General features: G+C 47.6%; 1 protein-coding gene across 9 annotated transcripts in view; it reads left to right on the top strand.

The window, feature by feature from the left end:
* LOC144785803 (deoxyribonuclease-1-like 1) overlaps nucleotides 1–22,576 on the top strand; it is a 57,843-nt gene that overhangs the window by 14,277 nt on the left and 20,990 nt on the right. For 2 of the 9 annotated variants that reach the window (XM_078664633.1, XM_078664638.1), the window contains 6 exons: nucleotides 667–754; nucleotides 8,924–9,146; nucleotides 15,955–16,043; nucleotides 17,005–17,091; nucleotides 20,338–20,450; nucleotides 22,389–22,501. In XM_078664633.1, coding sequence (XP_078520759.1) covers nucleotides 9,003–9,146; nucleotides 15,955–16,043; nucleotides 17,005–17,091; nucleotides 20,338–20,450; nucleotides 22,389–22,501 — 546 coding nt within the window. In that variant the 5' untranslated portion in view covers nucleotides 667–754; nucleotides 8,924–9,002. Of the gene's footprint in view, nucleotides 1–666; nucleotides 755–1,067; nucleotides 1,725–8,923; nucleotides 9,147–15,954; nucleotides 16,044–17,004; nucleotides 17,092–20,337; nucleotides 20,451–22,388; nucleotides 22,502–22,576 lie in introns of those variants that run through there. The other 7 variants (XM_078664639.1, XM_078664636.1, XM_078664640.1 and 4 more) reach the window with 6 other exon arrangements.

Genomic DNA, 22,576 nt, shown 5'->3' with positions numbered 1-22,576 from the left:
ATGTATGTGTGCCACATGTGCACAAATACATATTTTAGGGGTGCAACAGGGTGTCCTTTTGACACCCTGGCACCCTTGAAATTGCATTCTCAATTTGCGATTCTCTAATTGCTAATTGAGAATGTCTTCCCATTCATTCCTATGGGCCTCCTAGCCCAGAGGAATGAATAGGAAGGTATTCCTTATTTGCAAATCTCAATTTGCGATTCGCAAATAAGGAATATATGGGATTCGCAAAATTATTAGCAAATCCCACATACATAGCATTTTGCGATTCTCAAATTGCGATTCGCTGAAAATCGCAATTTGAGAATCGCAAAACAACATTTTGATACATATGGCCCTATGTGTCTCCTGCACCCATGGGTGCCACTCAGACCTGTGTGACCTGGTAGTTGACTCGTGAGCAACTCATGGCAAAGCAAGCTCAGCTTTTTATCCTTTCGAGTTCAGTGAATTGCAGTAGTAATGGTGTTATTTACAGTGCTTAAAAGCACTTACAATATTAGGTGCTAGATAAAAGAAGCTAGTTATTGTGTGACCTATGGAGAAAAGATAAATGTGTGCAGAGCTGGTGGCGAATTTATTTTGAATTTCTCAATAGTGTGCTGGGAAATCTGCACGTCTTTATTTACCATCTCCTGTGGAATATGCTTTACTCCTCAGAGCCTATGATTCAAGACGAGACTAGCCACCCCCTCCCCCAACCCCAGCCTGGATTACAGCTCACACTGCCTGAGCTCAGCAGTGGGAGGTGAGATGTGTTCTTTTCTTCTGTCTTGTAAAGATTCCTTCAGCTCTATTTTCCTCCCCCGTATTTTCCGTAATATTTGTACAACCTTTGACGTAGGGTGTCAGCTCACAAGTCGCTGACATGGTAATTCTACCAACCTCCTTTTATGAAGTCGTTTTAAGTCTGATTGACAGATTTGTCACAATATTGACAATGAGGATTGCATGGTAGGTTGAATAAATGGAAAAATATTGACGTCTCTTTTCCTGTCACTCCTTCTCTTTGACGCTGCGCGCGTCTGGTGACATGTATCACCAGCAGATACTGAGTGCCTGACTTTGGATGTCAGCCATATATGACGTCCGTCACCAGGTGACCCTTTTGCATCCCTGTCAGACCCTTGGTACCTTCCAGATCCTGGCACGGGTGACATCATCTCCTTCCCTCCTCAAGGCCTCCTATGGCTGGCACAGGATATGTCCGTGGGCTGTGCGCATGCGCACCGCAGCCCTGGCCGCCTTTTCCTAAAGTTAGACACTGGTGAGCACGGGGTGTCTGGGAGGGGCAGTGCCAGGCGGGGACAGGTGAGGCCTGGCAGCAGGCGGGCGCGGTCACTGCCCCGCACAGAGGTATTGATTTCTGACGGCGCAGGGTAAGAAATGTGCCCTGAAAGAAAAATCTACCCAGCTAAAGGCAGATCCGGTGGGCAGTGCGAGGAGGCACAAGTGGCGAGCTGGGCACGAGGCGGCAGTGAGAGGAGCCACGAGAGGAGAGCTGGGCACTGGTGGGAAGTGTATGAAACCGCAAGTGGTGAGCTGGGCACTCGTGGGAAGTGTGTGAAACCGCAAGTGGTGAGCTGGGCACAGGTGGGCGCTGTATGGAACCGCAAGAGGTTTGAACAGCTGGCAGTAGCAAGCGCTGAGCATCTGGCACGTGGGGGCAATATAAAAAGCCGGCAGTGCTGGGCAGTATGTGTCGCTGGCAGTGCAGGGTATTTTGAGGAGCTGACAGTGGGGATTCTGGGGTGCACTGTGCCACTGGTGGGCACTATGCATAACTAGCACTAGTGCAAAGGGTGAGGCGCTGACACTGGTTAGTGGTGAGCAGGAACTACACCACTGGGCCGTGTAGTGGGCTGCTGCTGGTGGGCAGTGCCGGGAACTGGCACGGGGTGGGCAGTGCCGGGAACTGGCACGGGGTGGGCAGTGCCGGGAACTGGCACGGGGTGGGCAGTGCCGGGAACTGGCACGGGGTGGGCAGTGCCGGGAACTGGCACGGGGTGGGCAGGGCCGGGAACTGGCACGGGGTGGGCAGGGCCGGGAACTGGCACGGGGTGGGCAGGGCCGGGAACTGGCACGGGGTGGGCAGTGCCGGGTATCGGCACGGGGTGGGCAGTGCCCGGAACCGGCACGGGGTGGGCAGGGCCGGGAACTGGCACGGGGTGGGCAGGGCCGGGAACTGGCACGGGGTGGGCAGGGCCGGGAACTGGCACGGGGTGGGCAGTGTGCGGAGCTGGAAACGATGGACAATGAGGGCCGCTAGACTCTTTTGCATATGGCGTGCTCCTACCTGAGGTTGGCATGAAGGGCAGAAAAATGCTGGAGCGGAATTCACGGATTCCCATAGATTGCCAGTGACCGAGGTTCATTCAAGCATTCCACCAGCCACTTATTTGTGTGCCTCGATTACAGGATCTGGCGGGCACTCTGAGAAGCTGGCACTGGGGAGCCTTTTGAGGAGCTGCCCTGTGAGAAGTTGCCAATCGTTGCCCTTGCACTGACTTGGCACCAGTAGGCACTGTGGGAAGCTGCCAGGGGTTGGCTGTGGGCAGAGCGGATTGTGGATGGCAGTGTAAGAAATGGCACTGCTGGGCAGCGTGAGTAGCCACCACTGGTGTGAAACTGGCACTGGAGGAGCCGTGTACGGAACTGGCACTAGCAGGCAGTGTGTGGAGATGCCACTTGTGGGCACAGTGAGAGGCGCTTCCATTAACTCCTCTTTCACCGGCACCATTTCCTCGCTTTCAGGACAGAAAAGCGCCTAGAGGCGAAGAAGTACTCAGTGGCGCTATACTTGCTCACACATCCCAGTACTAGTGAGTCCTATTAACCGGTATGAAACTAACATCTTTTGTTTGAAGCGCCAAGAAGCTGCACGATTGCTGCGTCAAGCTCATACAATGCAAGTAATTAAGCAATTAACAAGTAATTAGTTTTGGTGCAGTGATCCTGGACAGAATTTGTATAATCCGAAACCAGTACTAATTAAACTCTACACTATTCCCCTCCACGGGGGCACGTGGAGGGGGCTTTAGAGTATATTTCAAGGTCTGTCTCCTGGTCTACTCTGTTCAGGGCTGGGTGCATAAATAAAAAAATACTATACCCTACTATTTATTACACAGTGGGTATGAACTTTGTTCAATATTCACTCCTTTCCACTTCCACTTAATGGTTTTAAGATTTAACCCCTCAGTCCCCAATAATAAAATCCTCTGAATTTTTATGGTCTTTCCACATCCCAATGTAAGTTTCAGTTTTTTTGTAGGGGGGGAGCAGGGGGGGTCCTACAGATTCCTACCAGTCTTATAGGAGGATAGTTTCAAATAATGCTGATTATCTGCTGAAAAGCTAGTGTCTCATCCTTTTCTTTAAGATTAGGTTCTTCTGATGCGTACAACATCAGGATGAAACCTCAAACACGAATCCTACTGAGGCAGGGCAAAGATAAACCCCTAGATTCATCAAAGTCCCGTTTTGCGAGTAATAGCGATTCATAAGGAATCGCTATTAAGGACTTGCAAAACGGGATTCATGTAGGAATTGCAAATAATATTGCGATTCCTACATCTTCCTTATTTGCGAGTAGCAAATTGCTAATCGCAAATAAGGAATAACTCCCCATTCATTCCTATGGGCCTAAAGGCAATTAAGGATGCGATTTCAAGGGTGCCAGGGGTGTCCAAAGGACACACTGTAGCACCCCTGAAAAGCAAATGTAGCCAGATGTTGCGCGCACACATGTCCAAAGGACATGTGTGTGTGTAACATAGCACTCAGAAAATGCACTAAAGTGCATTTTTCTGAGTTTTCGCTATTTACCACAAAGTTACAATTCGTGGTAAATAGCGGCCAAATATTGCGAATTCGCACATTAAAAATGGTTGAATTGCATTTAAGGAATCTCAAATAGAGATTCCTTAAATGCAATTCCTCGCAAATATGCGATTTCGCAATTACCGATTTTTGCATTCGGGATGATGAATCCCAAATGCAAAAATTGCGCTCGCAAAGGGCCAGATTCTCAGAATCTGGCCCTTTGCGAGCCGATTTTTCTTTCATGAATCTACCTGTAAGTTGTTCCGAAATGTAGAGAATCCCCAGTGTTGTAGTAATTTTTCGGTCACGAATGCACAAAATAAGTTACTTCCTCAAGATATAATCAAACCTTAAGGTACAATTATCCCTTGTGATTTAAAATAACAGCTGGCGGTGAGAACTGCTTCATATCTCCCAGATGTTTCAAAGCCTCTTCGGCACTTTACCCCCTGTCATATTTAAGTAAGAACCCGGTGTGTCTGCATCAAAGAAGGGGGTAATCAGAGGAGGGGCAGTGATCTGGAGGGTGATGGGTGCCAGGCAGAGATGTTGGGGTACGAATGAAGGATGCTTCAAGATGGGGAATAGATGACATGGGACTTTTTTGGCAAGGACGCTGCCCTCTTCTAAACAAATACACGTCATGAAGGCGGAAGGATGTGGCAAAGCGGCCCTGGCTGCACCCGGAGCAGAAACCAGAGGGCCCGATTCATAGAACTAACTTAAGACAAAATCCTAAACTTACTACCATTTTGGTATTCACAGAAGGCACTTACTCATTTCGGTATTCACAGAAGTTAGGAGTCCTAACTTTACTACTCCTAAACTGAGAAAAATCCTAATGTAAGACTTTCGGTGTTCACAGAAGGCATTTAGGAGTCCTAAAGTTAGTAGTCCTAACTTCTGTGGATACTGAAATGAGTAAGTGTCTTCTGTGAATACCGAAATGAGTAAGTGCCTTCTGTGAATACCGAAATGAGTAAGTGCCTTCTGTGAATACCGAAATGAGTAAGTGCCTTCTGTGCCCGGTCCCTACCCATTCTGCAATACCTGGCTTTCAAAGTATGCCTCGAGGCACGTGCCTCTGATCCGTGGAGACGCCACCCCACCGACAAGTGGCGGCTAGGCAGGGACATTCTGGAGTCTGCCTTTGGATTGTATAACCTGCGGGTGGGGACATTATCTGTAAAGTAACCTGTTCCCATTAAACTATGCAAATAAGAACAGTACACATACGCAATGTCCTTTATACTGCCACTAGCATACTTTCATTTGCAGACATTACACAAAAGAATACGAAATTACGCGAAATGTCACGACTCGCAGTCTTCGTCTAGTTTAAATTGTAACTTTTATTACCAGCTGGACCTTGGGCCTGCCCACCTGCAGTGCTTGGCACAAGGCTGATGCCGGCTGAGATAACCGGTGCCAATGTCTTGGTTTCGCTGAGAGCCTCATTTTAGGAGGGGGGGGGGGGTCAACCAGTGAAGTCGGCCCATGCCTGCCCAGCTGCCCAAATCACGAGCTTCCCCAGACACGGAAGTGAAAGCCTGACTTCCTGTTTTACAGTAAGTTTCTTCAATAACTCTACAGAATCTCTCTACCTCATTTAGAAGGAGGAAGGGCGGAGCCCTGGAGACGCACCGGGGGTGCAGCTGCAAGGCCTGAGATTCATCGCCCAGTCATTCAGAGCGGAGCCCGAGATGTGTCCGACTTCCCCCCCCCCCCCCCCCCCCTCTCAGAGGTGTGTCTGACTCCTTCCCAGCCCTGTCTGCCTCTCACGTGTCTGAGATGTAACTGACTCTCCCCCAGCCCACCCAAACTTTCAGAGGGGAGTGTGAGGCCATTCTGACTTCGCCTCGCCCCACCGGCCTTGCCCCGCCAGCTATCAAAGATGAACTTGCGTTATAGCTGTGTTTGTCCCAGCCCTACTGGCCTTTCACAGGGGAACCCGACACGTACCTAACTGCCCCAGGTAAGCTTGGCAGGTCACCAACTGACTTGGTAGGAGTGAGGGCAACTCTTTTTCGTACGACCTGACCTCATGACATTGCTTTAGTGGCAGAGCCTGACATACGACTGACTCAGCCCCAACCCACAGACAGAATCCATTTTTAAAAATATATTTTTATTGAGAAATACAAAAAGAGAATTGCACAATAAATCAAATATGGCCACGCTGTAAAATACTATGAAATGTTAACTTAGATATTTATACACAAAAAAATACAGATATTAATAGATACAATATCGGAGATATTGATAATGCATCCGGCAATCTTGGAAGGAAGACCTGAAAAGAAATCCTGGAGAGAATGAAATAGTGAAGGTGGACAGGGCAGGAGACCATATAGATAGAATACAATATCTATTAAACCACGTATTATAGGTCGTTGGAAGATAGTAGATATATCATACAAATCCACAAATATAACATTTCAAGTTGAGAGATTCCTTCTAATTCAACAATTTTCCAATAGATGAACAGTAAGTCCTAATTAAAATTACTGTTAATGGCTAAAGCATCAGCAGCCCTAATGATAACCGCAACAGCACGAATATAAATAAAGATAATGAATTAATAACATGACGAAAAAGGAAGGAACTCGCTTATTCTAATTTCCTAATTAGAAGGAAAAAACATAAGTATTACCAGAAATAGAATATGTATGAGCTAGAAAAGGTTTCCAAATTTGGATGAAAATTCCAACATTGCCCTGCGATCTGTAAATGAGTTTTTCATATGACGCCATTTTATACATTTCAATAAACCATTCATCATGTGTAGGTCTTTTTTTGTGATTTCCAATGTTTTAATATATAATATTTTGCTACAGTGAGTGCGATAGCCATCAATTGTCTCGTATGGTTTGTTAGATTTGGGAGATCAGTAACATCTCGTAATAAAATTCCGTTAAAGGAATGGACACCTGTTAAAGCTCTGTGTAGAGAGGCAGTTATGGAAGACTAATATTCCTTCATTATTAGACAGCGAAATAAAAAATTTAGTGTATCGCAGTCCTCCTGTGGGCACCTCCAACAGGTAGAATGGTGTAGTAAACCTGCAGTCTTGAGATTTTGTAGTGACCAGTTATAAAGGATTTTGAAAAGAGAACATTTCATTCTGGCCTCTCTGATTCCTGTACCTACGTTCATAACAAAACCCGCCCATTCCTCATCGGAATAAGCTTCAGTGAGTAACCCTTGCCATGTGACATGAAGTTGTGCTAGTGATGGGCATGAGTGTAGTTTATGTACTATGAGATTATAAAATCCAGAGACCTCTCCTTTGAATCCCTTCCTACATTTTCAGTATTGTCATAGCCATAAGTTTCTTTTTTTGGCACAAAACAATAAAAGTTTTGTAACTCTGGGAAAACCTCAAGAATCCATGGATATGGTCCTAGTCTACTAAATAGAGCTTGTTTTGGGTGCATTTCCCCTCCGGGGGGCTAGGGGATTGAAATTCAGTCTGAAGCATTTGAGGTTTTAAAAGCTCACCTTCTAAAGTGAGTAAGTGATCCAACATTAGAATACATGGCCTGTCAAAAATATCCCAGGAAATAGAATGTTTACCCATTCTAATATCAGCGTTATGCCTTATGGGGGCCGTTTTATGTAGTCTCAGGTTACTCTCAAGGAGTTTGTGGGCGTGTATCCAAATCTTAAGCGTAGATTAAATAATAAGGTTGGAACTTTGTAAAGCAGGTATTTTATGAGTATCGAACATTTCTAAACCTGAAGTTGCCTGTACAGATTGTCTTTCAATAAGAACCTGAAGTGTGTGTGTGTGTGGGGGGGTGGGGGGGGCAATCCTGTCTGGGACAAAGATGAACCAATTGCGATAAATGGAGGGCTGTATAATAATGCTTAATGCCCGGCGGTAAACTAAGGCCACCATATTGCCTGTGAGCAATCAACTTGGAGATTTTAACCGCAGCGGCAATTCCGCGGCGGTGGTTTAGCGCAGTTGGCGGGGCCATATCGCCCAACGGATGTGCGCAGCACTACGGAGGTAGTGCTTGCGACGGCCGCTGGCCGACAGAAGCATGGAAGGGGTTAAGTCTAGGTCTCGGAGATCCCCAATAAAAGGTTTTAATAACTTTGTCAATGTCTCGCAATATTCATACGACCGAATCCATCGTGGTACATTCCAAATACAAAATCTCTGTCTGCAAACGGTTATTAGTTGCAATTTAGCATTTCGTGTTTTGAATCTTTGTACTTGAGGTTTGGGGAAGGAACAATGCTGAGGTCAGAAACATTTCCAAGCCATGTTTGAGCTGGAGGTGGAGAGTCTGGAGCACAAGAGAAGGAAGTCTGTTTTAGTTGGATTAAGTGTGATTGTTGTGGCACAGCCTCAAGATCACACAGGTTGGGAGAGGTGTGCAATGGTGCAGTGGTGAACATGAGGGTGGTCAAGACTGGTGCTCATAGTAATTACCAGTGGCTGAAAATAATCCAAGCAGTCTTCCCATCAACTTTGTTTTTCCCAAGAATATAGGCTATCGGGGCCAATGAAAATGTGTGATATTGCGGCCGGGACATTTTTCACATAATTATGTTTTTGCTGCATTTGCCACACAAGCCATAATCTGATGCATAATCTACAGGTTTTAACACCAAAATAAAATCATTTCTAGCTCAAATGGTTCAAAAATTACATGTGTTGTCACGTACCGGAAGGCCTTTTACAAAGATTAACTGCATCTTTCTGTGCTTATTGCGAAGTATAGGTGTTAAATTGGTACCAATGAGGTGCAATTTATACTCACATTGCTAAAAAGTGTAAAAATGAAAAAATAATGAAATGATACTATCACAAAATGTGCTCCATTACGCCGCATAATTGGCCTTTCCTTGGCGCATAATTTCATCAACCCTGATGCATAATTTGGCTCTCCCCGCCGCATTATTCCAGTGGCGCTGATTATAGGCCGCATCCATAGCAGAGGATTCGATTCCTGAACTCACTATTCGACCGCAGCACAAAATTCTGCCCCTGTGACCGTTCTTCCTTTAACGTAGTTTGTGTCCTATAGATTTTATTATGTGGGTATGTTTGTTTCAAGAATACGTTTCGCCTCCCCAGGTCTCAGGAATAGGTGGCCTTCACCAGGACCTGTTATGCAAACTCTGGATCTGAAGCGGTGTGTCTGATCGGGAGAGAGATGAGGGTTCCCAGTGCCCTGGAACTGGTGCTGTTCTGGCTCGTCTGTCGCGTGGCCACCCCTGTAAAGATCTGTGCCTTCAACGCCAAGCGCTTCGGGGAGGCAAAGTTGGCCAAAGGTCCCATCCGTGACGCCATAGTCAAGGTAAGAGGCACTAGTGGTGCTGGGGAGGGGGCGTGGGGGCAGTAGGTTTCCTGCTATCAGATGTACTCCTGCAGGTTCCATATTCACCAAGAAAGACCAGAACGATGCAGAAGTGATTACGTCTACATCGTTCTGGCCCTTCTTGGTGAATTTCTGCTGAGATGTGGAACAATGGCGCCGGCTCCCCCTCTCCATACTAGGTGGGACAGCCCTATATAAAATATTGTACCTCCCCAAGTACATGTTGGAGGTCCCGACTACTTTTTTCAGTCAGTAGAGGCAGAGGTTCGAACGTTTGAGGGGTGGAGGCACTCCACGGTCTGCCCTTTAGAACTCCGATGAGACAGACCAGGGGCGGGGGTATTATAGCTTTGCCAGACCTAGGTTGGTACTAGTTGTCGGCCTGCCTGCTGGAGGTTAACGACTGGTCCTATGTGGACCAGAGGGAGCCGGCCCTGATGCCCGACAAAAGTGCATCGGAGCCCCACTGTTTCAGGCGGTGGCTCTACTGTACGGGGAGATTGACGACCCCGCAGAGCTTATGGATCTAGAGGCTCATGCCACGGAGGCTAGGCTGGGCGGGCAGAGTAGCGCTGAGACACTGCTGTGGGACTCAAGCGCATTGGCAGAGTTAGGTGGGGTTTCCGGACCCAGGCAGTGGGACAACTCTGGTATCTCGAAGTTGGGAGCCCTACGGGGAGGCACAGGTGGTTGATGTTCACGGACCTACAGAGTCAGTATGACATGCCAAGGGGACAGTCCCTGCGTTACAAGCAGGTAAAGTGTGTCCCAATAGGACAGATCACCCGGCCCCAGGACCTGGGAGATGAGAGCCTATTGAAATGCCGGACGTTGGGGGGGCTCCCCGCATAAGCACGCCGTGTGCATGATCTATCCCGGGTCCTCATGTTGCACAGATCATGCATGTTCTATCCAATCCTGTCCCTCACGTTACACAGATCATACAGGTTTGGTCTAGCCCAGTCCATTTTACACAGATCATATAGGTTCTCTCCAGTCCAGTCCCTCACATTACGCAGTTCAAACCGGTTTGGTCCAGTCCAGTCCCTCACGTTACACAGATCATGCATGTTCTATCCAGTCCCTCACGTTACACAGATCATGCATGTTCTATCCAGTCCCTCACGTTACACAGATCATGCATGCTCTATCCTGTCCAGTCCCTCACGTTACACAGATCATGCATGCTCAGTCCAGTCCCTCACGTTACACAGTTCATACAGGTTCTATCCAGTCCTGTCCTTCATGTTACACAGATAATACAGGTTCTGTTCAGTGTGGCCCCTCACGTTACACAGATCATACAAGTTACGTCCTGTCCCTCGTGTTACAAAGATCATACAGGCTCAGTCTAGCCCAGTCACTCATATTACACGATTCCTACTGGTTCGGTCCTTTGGTCCAGCCCTGTCCCTCGCGTTATACGGATCAAACCGGTTCTGCCCAGTCCAGTCCATCTTACACAGATCCTACAGGTTCTGTCCTTTGGTCCAGTCCAGTTCCTCATGTTACACAGATGTAGGAAGCTGGCTCTGTATATACTAGGAAAATGAGTGTCCCTAAGGTCAAGTCCTTCCGTTGATATGGTCTTAACGAATTAGGTACCCACTGCAACTAATTAATAACAGTCACCACATGCACCTATGGTATCCACCAAATAAAATATGTATCATGTGTATCAGAAATTTCAACTGACTAGCAGCGTGCAGTTTAGAAAACACTCCCTAGGAAATCGTGCTCTTTATACTTTTGACAGTCTATAACAGCACTGCAACACATAGATTCTTAAAAAATAGCATAAACTACAATGTAAAAAGACATACATTTATTACACTTCACAAGTTAAAAAGAGTTCTAAACATACAATTGTTATACAATGCATAAATCATATTAACAAATACTATTGGTTTACACAATGAATTTAAAATTGTTCATGAGAACAGTAGTCGACGCGGCGTTTCGGTTAAAAACCTTCAGGACAGTCTCTACAAGGAAACACAGAATTACTAAATAGTAATACAGTAATGAATACAGATGCTTATACACATACGTTAATTAATATGACTGTCAAAAATTTCTAAAGAGAAGGCACATTTTACCCAAACATGAGCCTTAAATCTCTTAAGAATCGTTGCTAATTCACAGGCTTAGTATGGTCTGATACTCATCACAGGTGGGTAACACAAGATTACATAAAGTTTTTGGTATTCTTAAAATGGGGTCTATTTCGTGTATACAGTCAGTGTATTCAGACTTATCTTGAACAGAATTAATTTAATAAAGAACGATGCAATATATATTGCATCGTTCTTTATGAAATTCATAATAAGCACATTATTCGTGGTGCTTAGTAGTTTTTATAATGAAAACAAACCCCACGCGATTCTTTAGCACAATCACCACAAGATAACAGCTGGTAGTATCAGTCATTCTGTTCAAGATAAGTCTGAATACACTGACTGTATACACGAAATAGACCCCATTTTAAGAATACCAAAAACTTTATGTAATCTTGTGTTACCCACCTGTGATGAGTATCAGACCATACTAAGCCTGTGAATTAGCAACGATTCTTAAGAGATTTAAGCCTCATGTTTGGGTAAAATGTGCCTTCTCTTCTCTTTAGAAATTTTTGACAGTCATATTAATTAACGTATGTGTATAAGCATCTGTATTCATTACTCTATTACTATTTAGTAATTCTGTGTTTCCTTGTAGAAACTGTCCTGAAGGTTTTTAACCGAAACGCCGCTTCGACTACTGTTCTCGTGAACAATTTTAAATTCATTGTGTAAACCAATAGTATTTGTTAATAATATGATGTATGCATTGTATAACAATTGTATGTTTAGAACTCTTTTTAACTTGTGAAGTGTAATACATTTGTCTTTTTTTACATTGTAGTTTATGCTATTTTTTAAGAATCTGTGTTGCAGTGCTGTTTATAGACTGTCAAAAGTATAAAGAGCACGATTTCCTAGGGAGTGTTTTCTAAACTGCACGCTGCTAGTCAGTTGAAATTTCTGATACACATGATACATATTTTATTTGGTGGATACCATAGGGGCATGTGGTGACTGTGTTATTAATTAGTTGCAGTGGGTACCTAATTCGTTAAGACCATATCAACGGAAGGACTTGACCTTAGGGACACTCATTTTCCTAACCTTTCCCCTGGTCCCAGACCTTTTACAGGGGGCCTCCTATATTTTCTGTATATACTAGACCAAAGTGAGATATAGTGTGCACAGAGTCCAGGGAGTTCCCACAGGTTTAACAGAGGCTAAATTAGTTAAGTACTCGCAGTTGTCATTGTGGTAGTGTCTGCGAGCAGTTAGGCTTATCCAGAGGGTGTGTTAAGTATTTTTTGTATCACTCACTCAAGGACTGATAACACACACTCCGAGACAGAATCCAGACCAATTGGGTAAGCATAAAAAAGGTATACTTATATTTTATTTCTAGAACCAAGGAGGACTTGGTACAGGTAGTTAAAATTTACTTTCAATTGTAAACCTTTACACAGAAATGCAATCGGAAATGGACTTGCAATTGTTATAGGTTGGTATGTTTTTAAAAAAAAAAAAAGCAGTTTAAATTACACCAATTACTTTTAGGATACTTTTTGATTACTTTCAGATTACATCGACTACTTGGGGTGGTATGCCTAGATAACACACAGAGGGCTCTCACACTACAAGTAATGTAAGACTTTTAAAGGTTTGTAGTTTAGTTATTCTTTCTCCATACAAACATCAGTTCAACTCTTAAAACAGTTTTAGGGTCAAAAACACACAACATTGATCCCTATGGGAGAAAAATGGTTATCGGTTTCACAGGTAAGTATTCAACTTATGAGTGGGTGTTTTGGAGGTAAGAACCAAGGTTCCCCAAGGCCTAGGTAGGCGCTCAAGTTGCAGCACTGGGGCGGCCGGGTGCAGAGTGCAGGGTTCCAATGTTAGCCAATGGGGCTAAGTGGGCCTTTGGTTAGGGGCTGCTTATGAGCAGGCCACTCTGGTGTGGGAGCAAAGCTCCTGGAGTAAAGGTCAGCCCTGCAGGGGCCAACAACAGCATCGGAGCTGCACCACCAGCGGCACTGGGGCGGCCGGGTGCAGGGTGGCAAGAAGACTTCGGGGACCCTGTGATTCTCAATGGAGACCTTCGGTTTGGCAAAGTTGCTGCAGGCTCGGGCAGGGAGGCTTCCTGAAGGCGACCACTGACTAGAGAGGTAAGTTGGGATCTTGGGGGGATGCCTAGACACCATTGGTTGGACCACCCAAGGCCGTGGGGCATTGGGTGCAGGGTGTCTTTTGGCGTCGGTTTCTTTACCAGCGCCGGTCGCGGGGACCCTTCAGGTTGTGGCTGCAGGCGTCATCTTGAAGCTTGAGGGAGGTGGGGATCACCAGATCCCAGGTCAGGATCGCTGGGGAGACCTTCCTGTGGTGTTGGGCCACTCGAACTCTGGTTATGGATGTAAGGTGCAGAATCATTGAGTCGCCCGAATCCGGATTCTCTGGGTGAGTCTTGGTTTGAGCAAATCTGGTGCTCACGGGAGGCAAAGTCGGTTAGTTGGGTGCCGGCAGGTCCTTCGGGCTCGGGGGGGGGGGGGGCGGGGGGGTTGCTGGCTGCTGGATTTGCCGGGGTTCTTCCTGTAGGCAAGTTGTAGATGGGACAGGCTGGTAGGGCTGGGGCCAAAGCAGTGGATGTCGTTTTCTTACTGGTTCAGCACAGCTCTTCAGTCCTTCTTTCTTCCTCAAATCTGAGGAGGCAAGGTTCAGGGTTGCCCCTAAATACTAAATTTAGGGGTGTATAAAGGGGTGTACAGGTCGGGGCCACTGGGTCCATTCCTTGGGGAGGGTAGACCCCCTATTATGCCACGCTCCAGTGGGAGGGGGCATAAGCCTCTTCTTAATTGGCTGGGTCCCCTCATCTTCAAGATGGTGGGGACTCAGTTGTGCTTCACCTCGCCTTCCCCACCTGAGGGGTGGGTTTGGCAAAGGTGTACCCACCTCTCTTCCTAGCTTGGTTTTCCCACAATTTTCCAACCCAAAGTGAGTAGCAGAACCAGTGGGAGCCAGTTGCTGGGGGCAGAAAAAGGCAAGGACCGCTTCCAAAGGTGGCAGGCCTTTGAAGCTTCCCCTTTGTGGACCCAGCCCATCCTAGGGGAGGAGGCAGGAAACCTCTACCTAGGATGGGCTTTGTTTCTTGACCCAGGGGTCCAGAAACCTGTCTGGTGGTGGCAAATGGCAGGCAGCCATTCAGGAACCACACCAGGGTTGGTCGGTTTTCAGGGGGCATCTCTGATACTCCCTGAGAGCATTTTACATTAAATCCCACACTAGCATCAGTGTGGGTGAAATGTGCTGAGAAGCTTTCTACCAGACTTCCCAGTTTTTAGAAAAACAATTATGGAGCTGTGGAGTTCGTAATGACCAACTTCCAGACTTTACTCTTTATGGCTTTACTGCGCTTACAATGTCTAAGAATGGACTTAGACACTGTAGGGATACAGGGCTCGTGCCACTCTACCCTCACCCGAGGGCTAGTGCACCCCGCTAGAAGGGTGACTTACCTAGGCCTCCGGCAGTGGGTTCCAGGCATGGCACACAGGAATGTGTTCCATGTCGACTCTTTACTTTTCTCTGTGCCAAAACACGCAGCCTGCAATGGCAGTGTGTGGGTGTTACAGTGCAAGGCCCCTAAGGGTGGCACAATAGGTGATGCAGTCCAGAGGTCTTCCCTGGTCACAGTGCCCTTGGTACACAGGCTACCTTTTACTAGAGGCTTATCTGTGGCAATCGTGGGTACAAAGGTACAGTGGTGGGAAAGAACACAGGCCCTGGGACCCTGATTAGCAGGGACACAGGGCACATCAAGTCAGGTTGCATCAGATATCAGGCAAAAAGTGGGGGTAACCATGCAGAAAGGGGCACTTTAATACAACAGTTAACATCGGTATCGTCCAGTCCAGGTTACACCGATCATACAGGTTTGGTCCAGTCCGGTCCCTCGCGTTACACGGATCATACAGGTTTGGTCCTTTGGTCCGGTCCAGCCCCTCATGTCCTGCAGATCATACAGGATCCATCCAGTCAGTCTCTCACGTTACACAGATCATACAGGTTCAGTCCAGTCCGGTCCCTCAAGTTGCATAGATCTTACAGGTTTGGTCTAGTCCAGTCCATGTTACACAAATCATACATGTCCAGTCCCTTGAGTTACCCAGATCATACAGGTTCAGTCCAGTCCGGTCCCTTTCGTTACACAGATGATACAGGTTCAGTTCCGTCCAGTCCCTCATGTAACGCAGATCCTACAAGTTCAGTCCAGTCTCGTCTCTCAGGTTACACAGATCATACAGGCTCGGTCCTCCGGTACACAGATTGTGCATGCTCACTTCTCAGTGACACTGGGATTATACAGGCTCAGGCAGCTGTGACTCTGCTTACAAAGGTCACATAGGTTCATCCTCTCTTGAACCCTGCTTTTTACAGAGTTTTGCACAAGTTGACTTATGACAAGAGTCCAGTGCGAGAGGCATGCCCGCAAGTTGGTGGGTCCCTCTAAGGTTCCGTTTGTTACCTCATGTACTGACCCAAAAGTGTTGGGGGGATGGAGGGGCCCTGCTGGTGATTTTAGCCTCATTTCCAATGCTCATCAGTGCCCCACTACGCACACCAGCATAGGCAGGGGCCATCTGGGAGGACCCTGGCTGTGTCGGGGCCCTGCTGTGGTCTCAGCCCATCACCGCCCCCTTACTAACGCCCATGCCTGTTCTCGCCCCCAGATCGTGGCGCGCTGTGACATCTGCCTCCTGCAGGAAGTGCAGGACGCGAAGGGGAGAGCCGTGGTGGCGCTGATGAAGGAGCTCAACAGGTGAGCAATTTGGGGATGGGGGATGGTCAGGGGTCCACTCATGGCAGAAGCCGGGCAGTCCTACGAAGAAGAGGGGAAGACTAAGAGTGGTGTGAGATGGAAAGAGGCAAGGCCTGATGACGTGGACTAAGATACACCTCTAGACCTGCACCTGCGCAGACGGAACAGAAGGTTCGACCCAGAAAGGGCCGCCATTGGGTCACCCCCTGTTCAGCTCTGGGCAATGGCGGAAGGCAGAGGCTGAAAGTTAATATAAGGGGTGCACTTGGCAAGATTAAGGGGCAGTTGCAGACTGTGGTTGCAGTATTTATTTATTTATTTATTTATTTATTTATTTATTTATTTATGTCATTTGTAAAGCGCCTGAATCTCCCCATCCGGGGTATCTCCGCGCTATGACGGCCTTGGCCAACTAAGCCCAGTGTTAAAACAGTGAGGTTTTTAATTGCTTTCTGAAGGATAAGTAGTTGGAGGAGAGAGTCGAATATGGATGGGGAGCTGGTAGGATTCTGGGGTGTTGTGGCGGATGAGTTGACGGGGTTGGGAGTGGGTGGTCAGCTTGCCTTGCAGGCAGGGGGGAAGGAGTGGTGTGCGCAGAGTGTGAGAGTCCACCGGAGGATGGACCCTCAGTGCAAGCTGTGGGGATCAGTGGATGAGGTTTTGGATGGCGTAGGATCCTTGGAGGCAACCTCGCAGCTTGGGAGTTCACTCAGGAGAGACTGGGGGTTGGTGGTAACATTGGGTCCAGAGAGTGACTTCAGGACCAGGGAGTCTGAAGGACTGACTCAGAGGCCTGGGTCTGAGTCGGGGGGAAGCACTGGTGCTCGGCCTCCGTGGCCTAGTGGTCAGACCCCACTGGCGTCCTGCAGAAGGGGTTGTTTGAAAGTAAGAGGCAATGGGTCGGAGGAGTGAAGGCGCGCCTGTGAGCACAACATTTTTTAACCCCTCTTCTTTCGGACAGGGTTCATGGTGCCGAGGCCTTCAGGTACATCAGCAGCGCATCGCTGGGCAGAAAAAGCTACCTGGAGAAGTACGTCTTCGTGTACAGGTGAGCGGCTTGGAGGATGTCCCTCTTCTCTCTCCTCCTGAAGCATACGTCATCTCACCAGCACCACTGCCTTTTTAGTTAGGTTATGTGATTTGCATATTATGCACACTTGCCAATTTTGGCTTCTGGATGCTCTTCGCAGTGTAGCGACGCCCTTGTCTGTTTTCCTCGGATGGTCTCCCGTCTGGGGTATGGATAGATTTTCCTTACTCGTGTAGCGCCGAGCAGATGCTGCATGTGGGGGCCTCTTCGCTGTCCTGTTCGGGGGGGGAACGTAGTTTACGACACCACTTTTAGCACGCAGTGCTATTACAACGCGGTCTTTAAATCGCATTCTATTACAACGCATGACTCTGGGGGGCGCTCAAGGATAGGGAATACTTTTAATTTACTATCCAACACCTTCCCTAGTGTCAACGGGGACTGGTGTTGGAATAGTAAATTAAAATATTCACTATCCAACACCCTTTTCTGTTTTGCGTTGTAAAAGAATGCGTTATAAAAACCGCGTTGTTACAGCATGCGTGCTAAAAGCATGCGTTGTAACAACGTACATCCCCTGTTCGGGGACCTATCCTGCTCATTTTTGGTGGTTTGCCCTGTATGCCCTGATTGCACCACTCTGCCCCGTATTTCGCTTTGCACCCTGTGCTCACTTAACCTTTATGATCTTCACCCCTGTACTTTTGGGGTCTCTTTTAGTGTAGATTCTCCCCAACCTCCTACGGTTGCTGAGGCCACATGTACGACAGGTTTTTATCGGTCACAAATGGAGAATCTGGCCATTCGCGACTGGTAATAGCCTTTTGGCATGTACTAACCCTATTTTGCAAGTCGGTAAGCTATTACTAACTCGCAAAATAGGGTTAGTGAGTCGGTATTAGGAAGGGCTGTGTCAAGGGCGCCCTTCCTAATAGCGAGCCACAGGGGGATGAATAAATGTTTTGTGATCGGAATGCGGTCGCAAAACATTTGCAGTTTACGGCCTACTTCAAGTAGGTCCCACACTCCACTGCCTACGCTTAAAAAATAAAACTGAAACGTTTCATTTTTCTTTTTGAAACTCATTCCGATTTCCTTTTAAAGAAAAACAGACCATTAAAAAAAAAAAAAAAGTTGCTTTATTTAAAAGCAAACTCCAACATGGTGGTCTGCTGTCCCCAGCAGGCCACCATCCCTGTGGTAACAAGCCATTCCCACGAGTCGCAAATTGCGACCTGCCTCATGAATATTGGTGGGGCAGGTCCATTTGCGACCCACCGGGAATCGCAAACCGTGTCAAACACACGGTCGGATAATTGACATCACAACGCATGCTTTCACAACGCATGCCATTACGACGCAACTTTTACAACGCATACCATTACAACGCATAGTGCTTTGGGGCGCTGGATAGTGAATAGTTTAATTTACTATTCCAACTCCAGTCCCCGTGGATAGTAGGGAAGGTGTTGGATAGTAAATTAAATCTATTCCCTATCCTAGAGCGCCCCCCAGCGCAATGCGTTGTAATGGTTTGCGTTACAGTTGCGTCGTAATGGCACTGTGTAGTAAAAGTTGCGTTGTAAAGGTTGTCTCCCCACACGGTCTACCATCGCATTTTGCAACTTTCACAAATAGTCATAATTAGGGAATCGCTAAATATAGCGGTCATACATGTGGCACTTAGCTTAGTTTTTGTGGCGGGGTCCAGGTTTTGTTGGGCGCCACTGATACTATATGGGAGAAGCTCTGCATCCAGCCTGTCAGTCCTTGATGGAGGATGCTAGATGCTCTGGCCCAGTCCCAGCCCTGTAGTGTAAGTGCAGGTGGGACGTCCCCTTTCGCTCAGGCATGTCCATGGATACTGAGGCGAGTAACTGCTCCTCTAGAGAGAAGTCATGCGCTCATGCTTTTACTGCATGTTCTCTGGTGATGCAAAGAGACGTTGTGATGCGTGGTCCCACTTGAAGAATACACAGTAGAACGATCACAACCTGTCTAAAGTGCTTCCTGTTCCCATGACCCGGACACAGATCATGGAAACAGGAAGCAGTTGGGAGGTAGCGATATCACTTTTTTGCTGCATATTTGCAAAGTCGCATACTTAATTTCAGCGAGGGACTAGGCAGGTTTACACTACTGAAGGTGGCCGCTTTGTGCTTCCCGGGGGTGTTGGGAGTTAGGTTTGCCAAAATGTGTGTTGCTGGTTCCTTTGTGTTACCATGGTAGCTACTCCAACAGAGTTGTATTACAGGTGGGGCCAGCGTCTGAATCCCTGTTAGTTTGGGTATGACGGGCACAATTGTTTGCCTTCAAGGGTGCCCAGTGGCCCCATTCCCTGCTCTGGAGGAGCCAGGCTGTTCGCCATTTGAGTCCTCCAGGGTTCACATATGGAATCCAAATTTACTTTGTGATGTCAGGTCCTAAGGGAATGAGGTCCACTTCTTCCAACAAGACCTGACGCCAGCACCTCCATGAGTCCCAGGGGCCAGCAGCATCGTTCCAGCTAGAAACCGGCCGGGGAGCTGGCATCTCCCTCCAGAGAGAGCATTGAAAGGCATCGAGACATCCCGAACCGGGGCCCCGACGAAGCGCCAGCGCCGGACATGCTCTAATCCCATGATTTTACCATTATTTCCATGGTGGACTCTTCTTTCTATACATGTTCTCTCCCAAGATTGTGTCTTAAACTACTATGGACTCCTTTGTATTTGTAATCTTTGCCATGTTCTGAAAGGGTAGTGTTGGACTTGGCCGCCTACCCTAGGGTGAGCAAGGGTCAGCGTAAGAGGCCGCAGATCCGGCTTTGGGCCTCATTGATGATGCTTATGTTGGCAGGGGCTAATATGGTGGTAGGGAGTGGGGGGGTGGCTACAACAACTTCCCGAGACCTGGCTCGGGCTGTGATCACCACCCTTCTGGGGAGACAGCCACGACAACGCGGGCTTTACACTGCGCGGCCATTACGACGCTGCCATCACGACGCAAGTCGTTACAACGACTTGCGCTGGATGGCGCTAGATACTAAGGAATAGTAGATTTGCTATTCCAACACCTTCCCTACTGTTGCGTAGGCTGGACTTGGAATAGTAAATCATACTATTCCAAAATCCAGCGCCTACAGTGCAAGTCGTTGTAACGACTTGCGTTGTAATGGATGCGTCGTAATGGCAGCGTGGTGTAAAAGCCCACGTTGTCATGACGTACATCCCAATCAGTTGTGGTAAAGTATGTGTGCCTCTGACGTCATCTCTACCTTTGCAGGTCAGACCAGGCCGAGTTGACGGACACATACCAGTATGAAGACAACCACCCGGAAAGGCCAGACATCTTCGCCCGCGAGCCGTTTGTCGTCCGTTTCAATTTGCCAACCTCAGGTACAAGACACTAGGGGGCGGGGTACGGGATGACAGGTGGACAGAGTGATGTGACTAGCAGCTCCCATGTTTAGGCAACCAATGCGAAGGCTGGGCTAGAGGTGGGCCGGGGGGGGGAGAGTGGGGGGGAATTGCCAACAATCTGGAACCCTTAAAAGACAAGTAGGATCAGCGTAGACTCAGTCGCAAGCTGGGCAGTCAGCCTAAGTAGCTCACCCTGGGGCAGGAGGTTCAGTAACCTTTGGGATGGAGATGGGGGGTGAACTCCAAAAAAGTGCATACAGGAAAAATAAAGAAATATGTGCAGTCGATAAATGAAAGGAGAGACCACGTAAGTGGGTTCTGGGGCCAGATGTCGGATTCACCTATGCAGACATTCTGGCCTCCGAAAAATCCATAGAACCATAAAGGTCATTCCACCATTATCCGTTTTAATCCTTTTAATGTAAATGCTTGAAATTGAAGCCTATACATTTTATTCTGCATTTCAGTAATCGCGATTGCAATGATTTTAATTAATTGTGCAATAAATTCTATTCTGTATGCAGACCACTCGCGCCATTTGGCATCATTACTCAGTATAGCTCCTACACTTGTGCTACATAGGGCTGAGGAACTATTGTTAGGGACTGGCAGGGTCCCTCACGGTCTCTAGACATCAGAACGAGAACCAGCAGCCAACTGCTGTCACAGCAGAGGAGGTATCGAAGCCAGCAGGCACCAGCGGCCTCTTTTACAGCAATACTGCACTGACACCTGAAACAGGAAGTCCCGCCTCCAGGAAGAATGAGGAAGTAGGTCTAGTCATTGTGCCCAATCCTAGATCCCTTCTCTCCAAGGATGAAGTCATAGTTCAGGACAGACATTAAAGACAATAGAGGGAGTTGTTGGTAGTCTGCAAGAGAAGAGAAACTTAGGGCTTTCTCTGGCCGGTTAAGCGCATGTCTTTCCTCTCAAGACAGGACTGCTGTTAATGTGATAACACAGCACCTGGGCCTGCATAATAAAATCTAAGGACCCGACTTAAAGTTGGGAGGGAATGTAAAATCCTCCTGAATTCTGCAAGGAAGTGCTGAATCCACAGGGGAAGCCATTGCTGGAATCTCCTTCACCAAGGGAATTGTTTGGTGGGTGATTTACCACTGGTGGAGTCTCCTCCGGATTTAGGGCCTCATTTATGAAATGTGTTGCATCGCTGCGTGAAAACAGCGATGCAACACTTTTCAGTGCACCCTCCTTGCGACGCCATGGGTGCACTGTATTTACTGTACGCCACTCCATGTCGCAAGGATTTACAGACACGTCGATATTTCTGACGTATCTGTAGGCACAGTAATGACGCATTACTGGAGTGTGTCGCAAAAGTGACGCTAGTCCAGCAATGGGTAATTTCACATGGGCAAGTCCCATGTTTAAAGCGCCTACGCCAGAACAACGCCTGCTATGAGGCAGGCGTAAGATTTTTATGCAGTGGCGTCCTAAAAGTGAAATCTTAGATTTCACTGCAACACTTTTACAAGCCTTTCTTGTGCAGGAATGCCCACCCTGCATACATTATGCCTGACTTGGGTATAATGTAGGGCAGGGCTTTACAAAGTGATGCATCTGCTTAGATGTGTCACTTGGTAAATATGGCACAATGTGGCTCATTTCCTATGCCGCGTCACAAAACGTGATGCAACAGCGATGCAAAAGGCTCATAAATAAGCCACTGAGATTCTCCTCAGGAAATCTCAGAATGTTCCATTCCCACCCAAGTCTGAACCAGGCCGTGTCTCTCTGCAAGTAGGGTATAGGCCCCTGTACCCTGTGCATATATTAGCTACTGTAAAGTCCAGATTACCATTGCCGTCATCAGCACAAGAGGAGGTGTCCTGCAATGACCTTCGAGCCCCCTCGCCCATGTCCACCACTGACTTATCTTGCCTTGCCTCTCAGTTCTGAAGGACCTGGTGCTCGTGCCACAGCACACCTCGCCGCCGGACGCTGTTAAAGAGATCGACGCCCTTTACGACGTCTTCGAAGCCGTGAAGGACCGATGGAAGCCCGAGGTAAGAACAGGTTACTTTGTGTGGCACTTCACTGCTGTCAGGTCTCCAGTGGTTACTGCACAGAGTGGTACTTCA

Source organism: Lissotriton helveticus, chromosome 10 (assembly GCF_964261635.1).
Source record: "Lissotriton helveticus chromosome 10, aLisHel1.1, whole genome shotgun sequence".
In the NCBI taxonomy this organism is placed as follows: Eukaryota; Metazoa; Chordata; class Amphibia; order Caudata; family Salamandridae; genus Lissotriton; species Lissotriton helveticus.
Note: the sequence above shows the minus strand (reverse complement) of the source record. Positions and strands in the feature narration are given on the sequence as shown.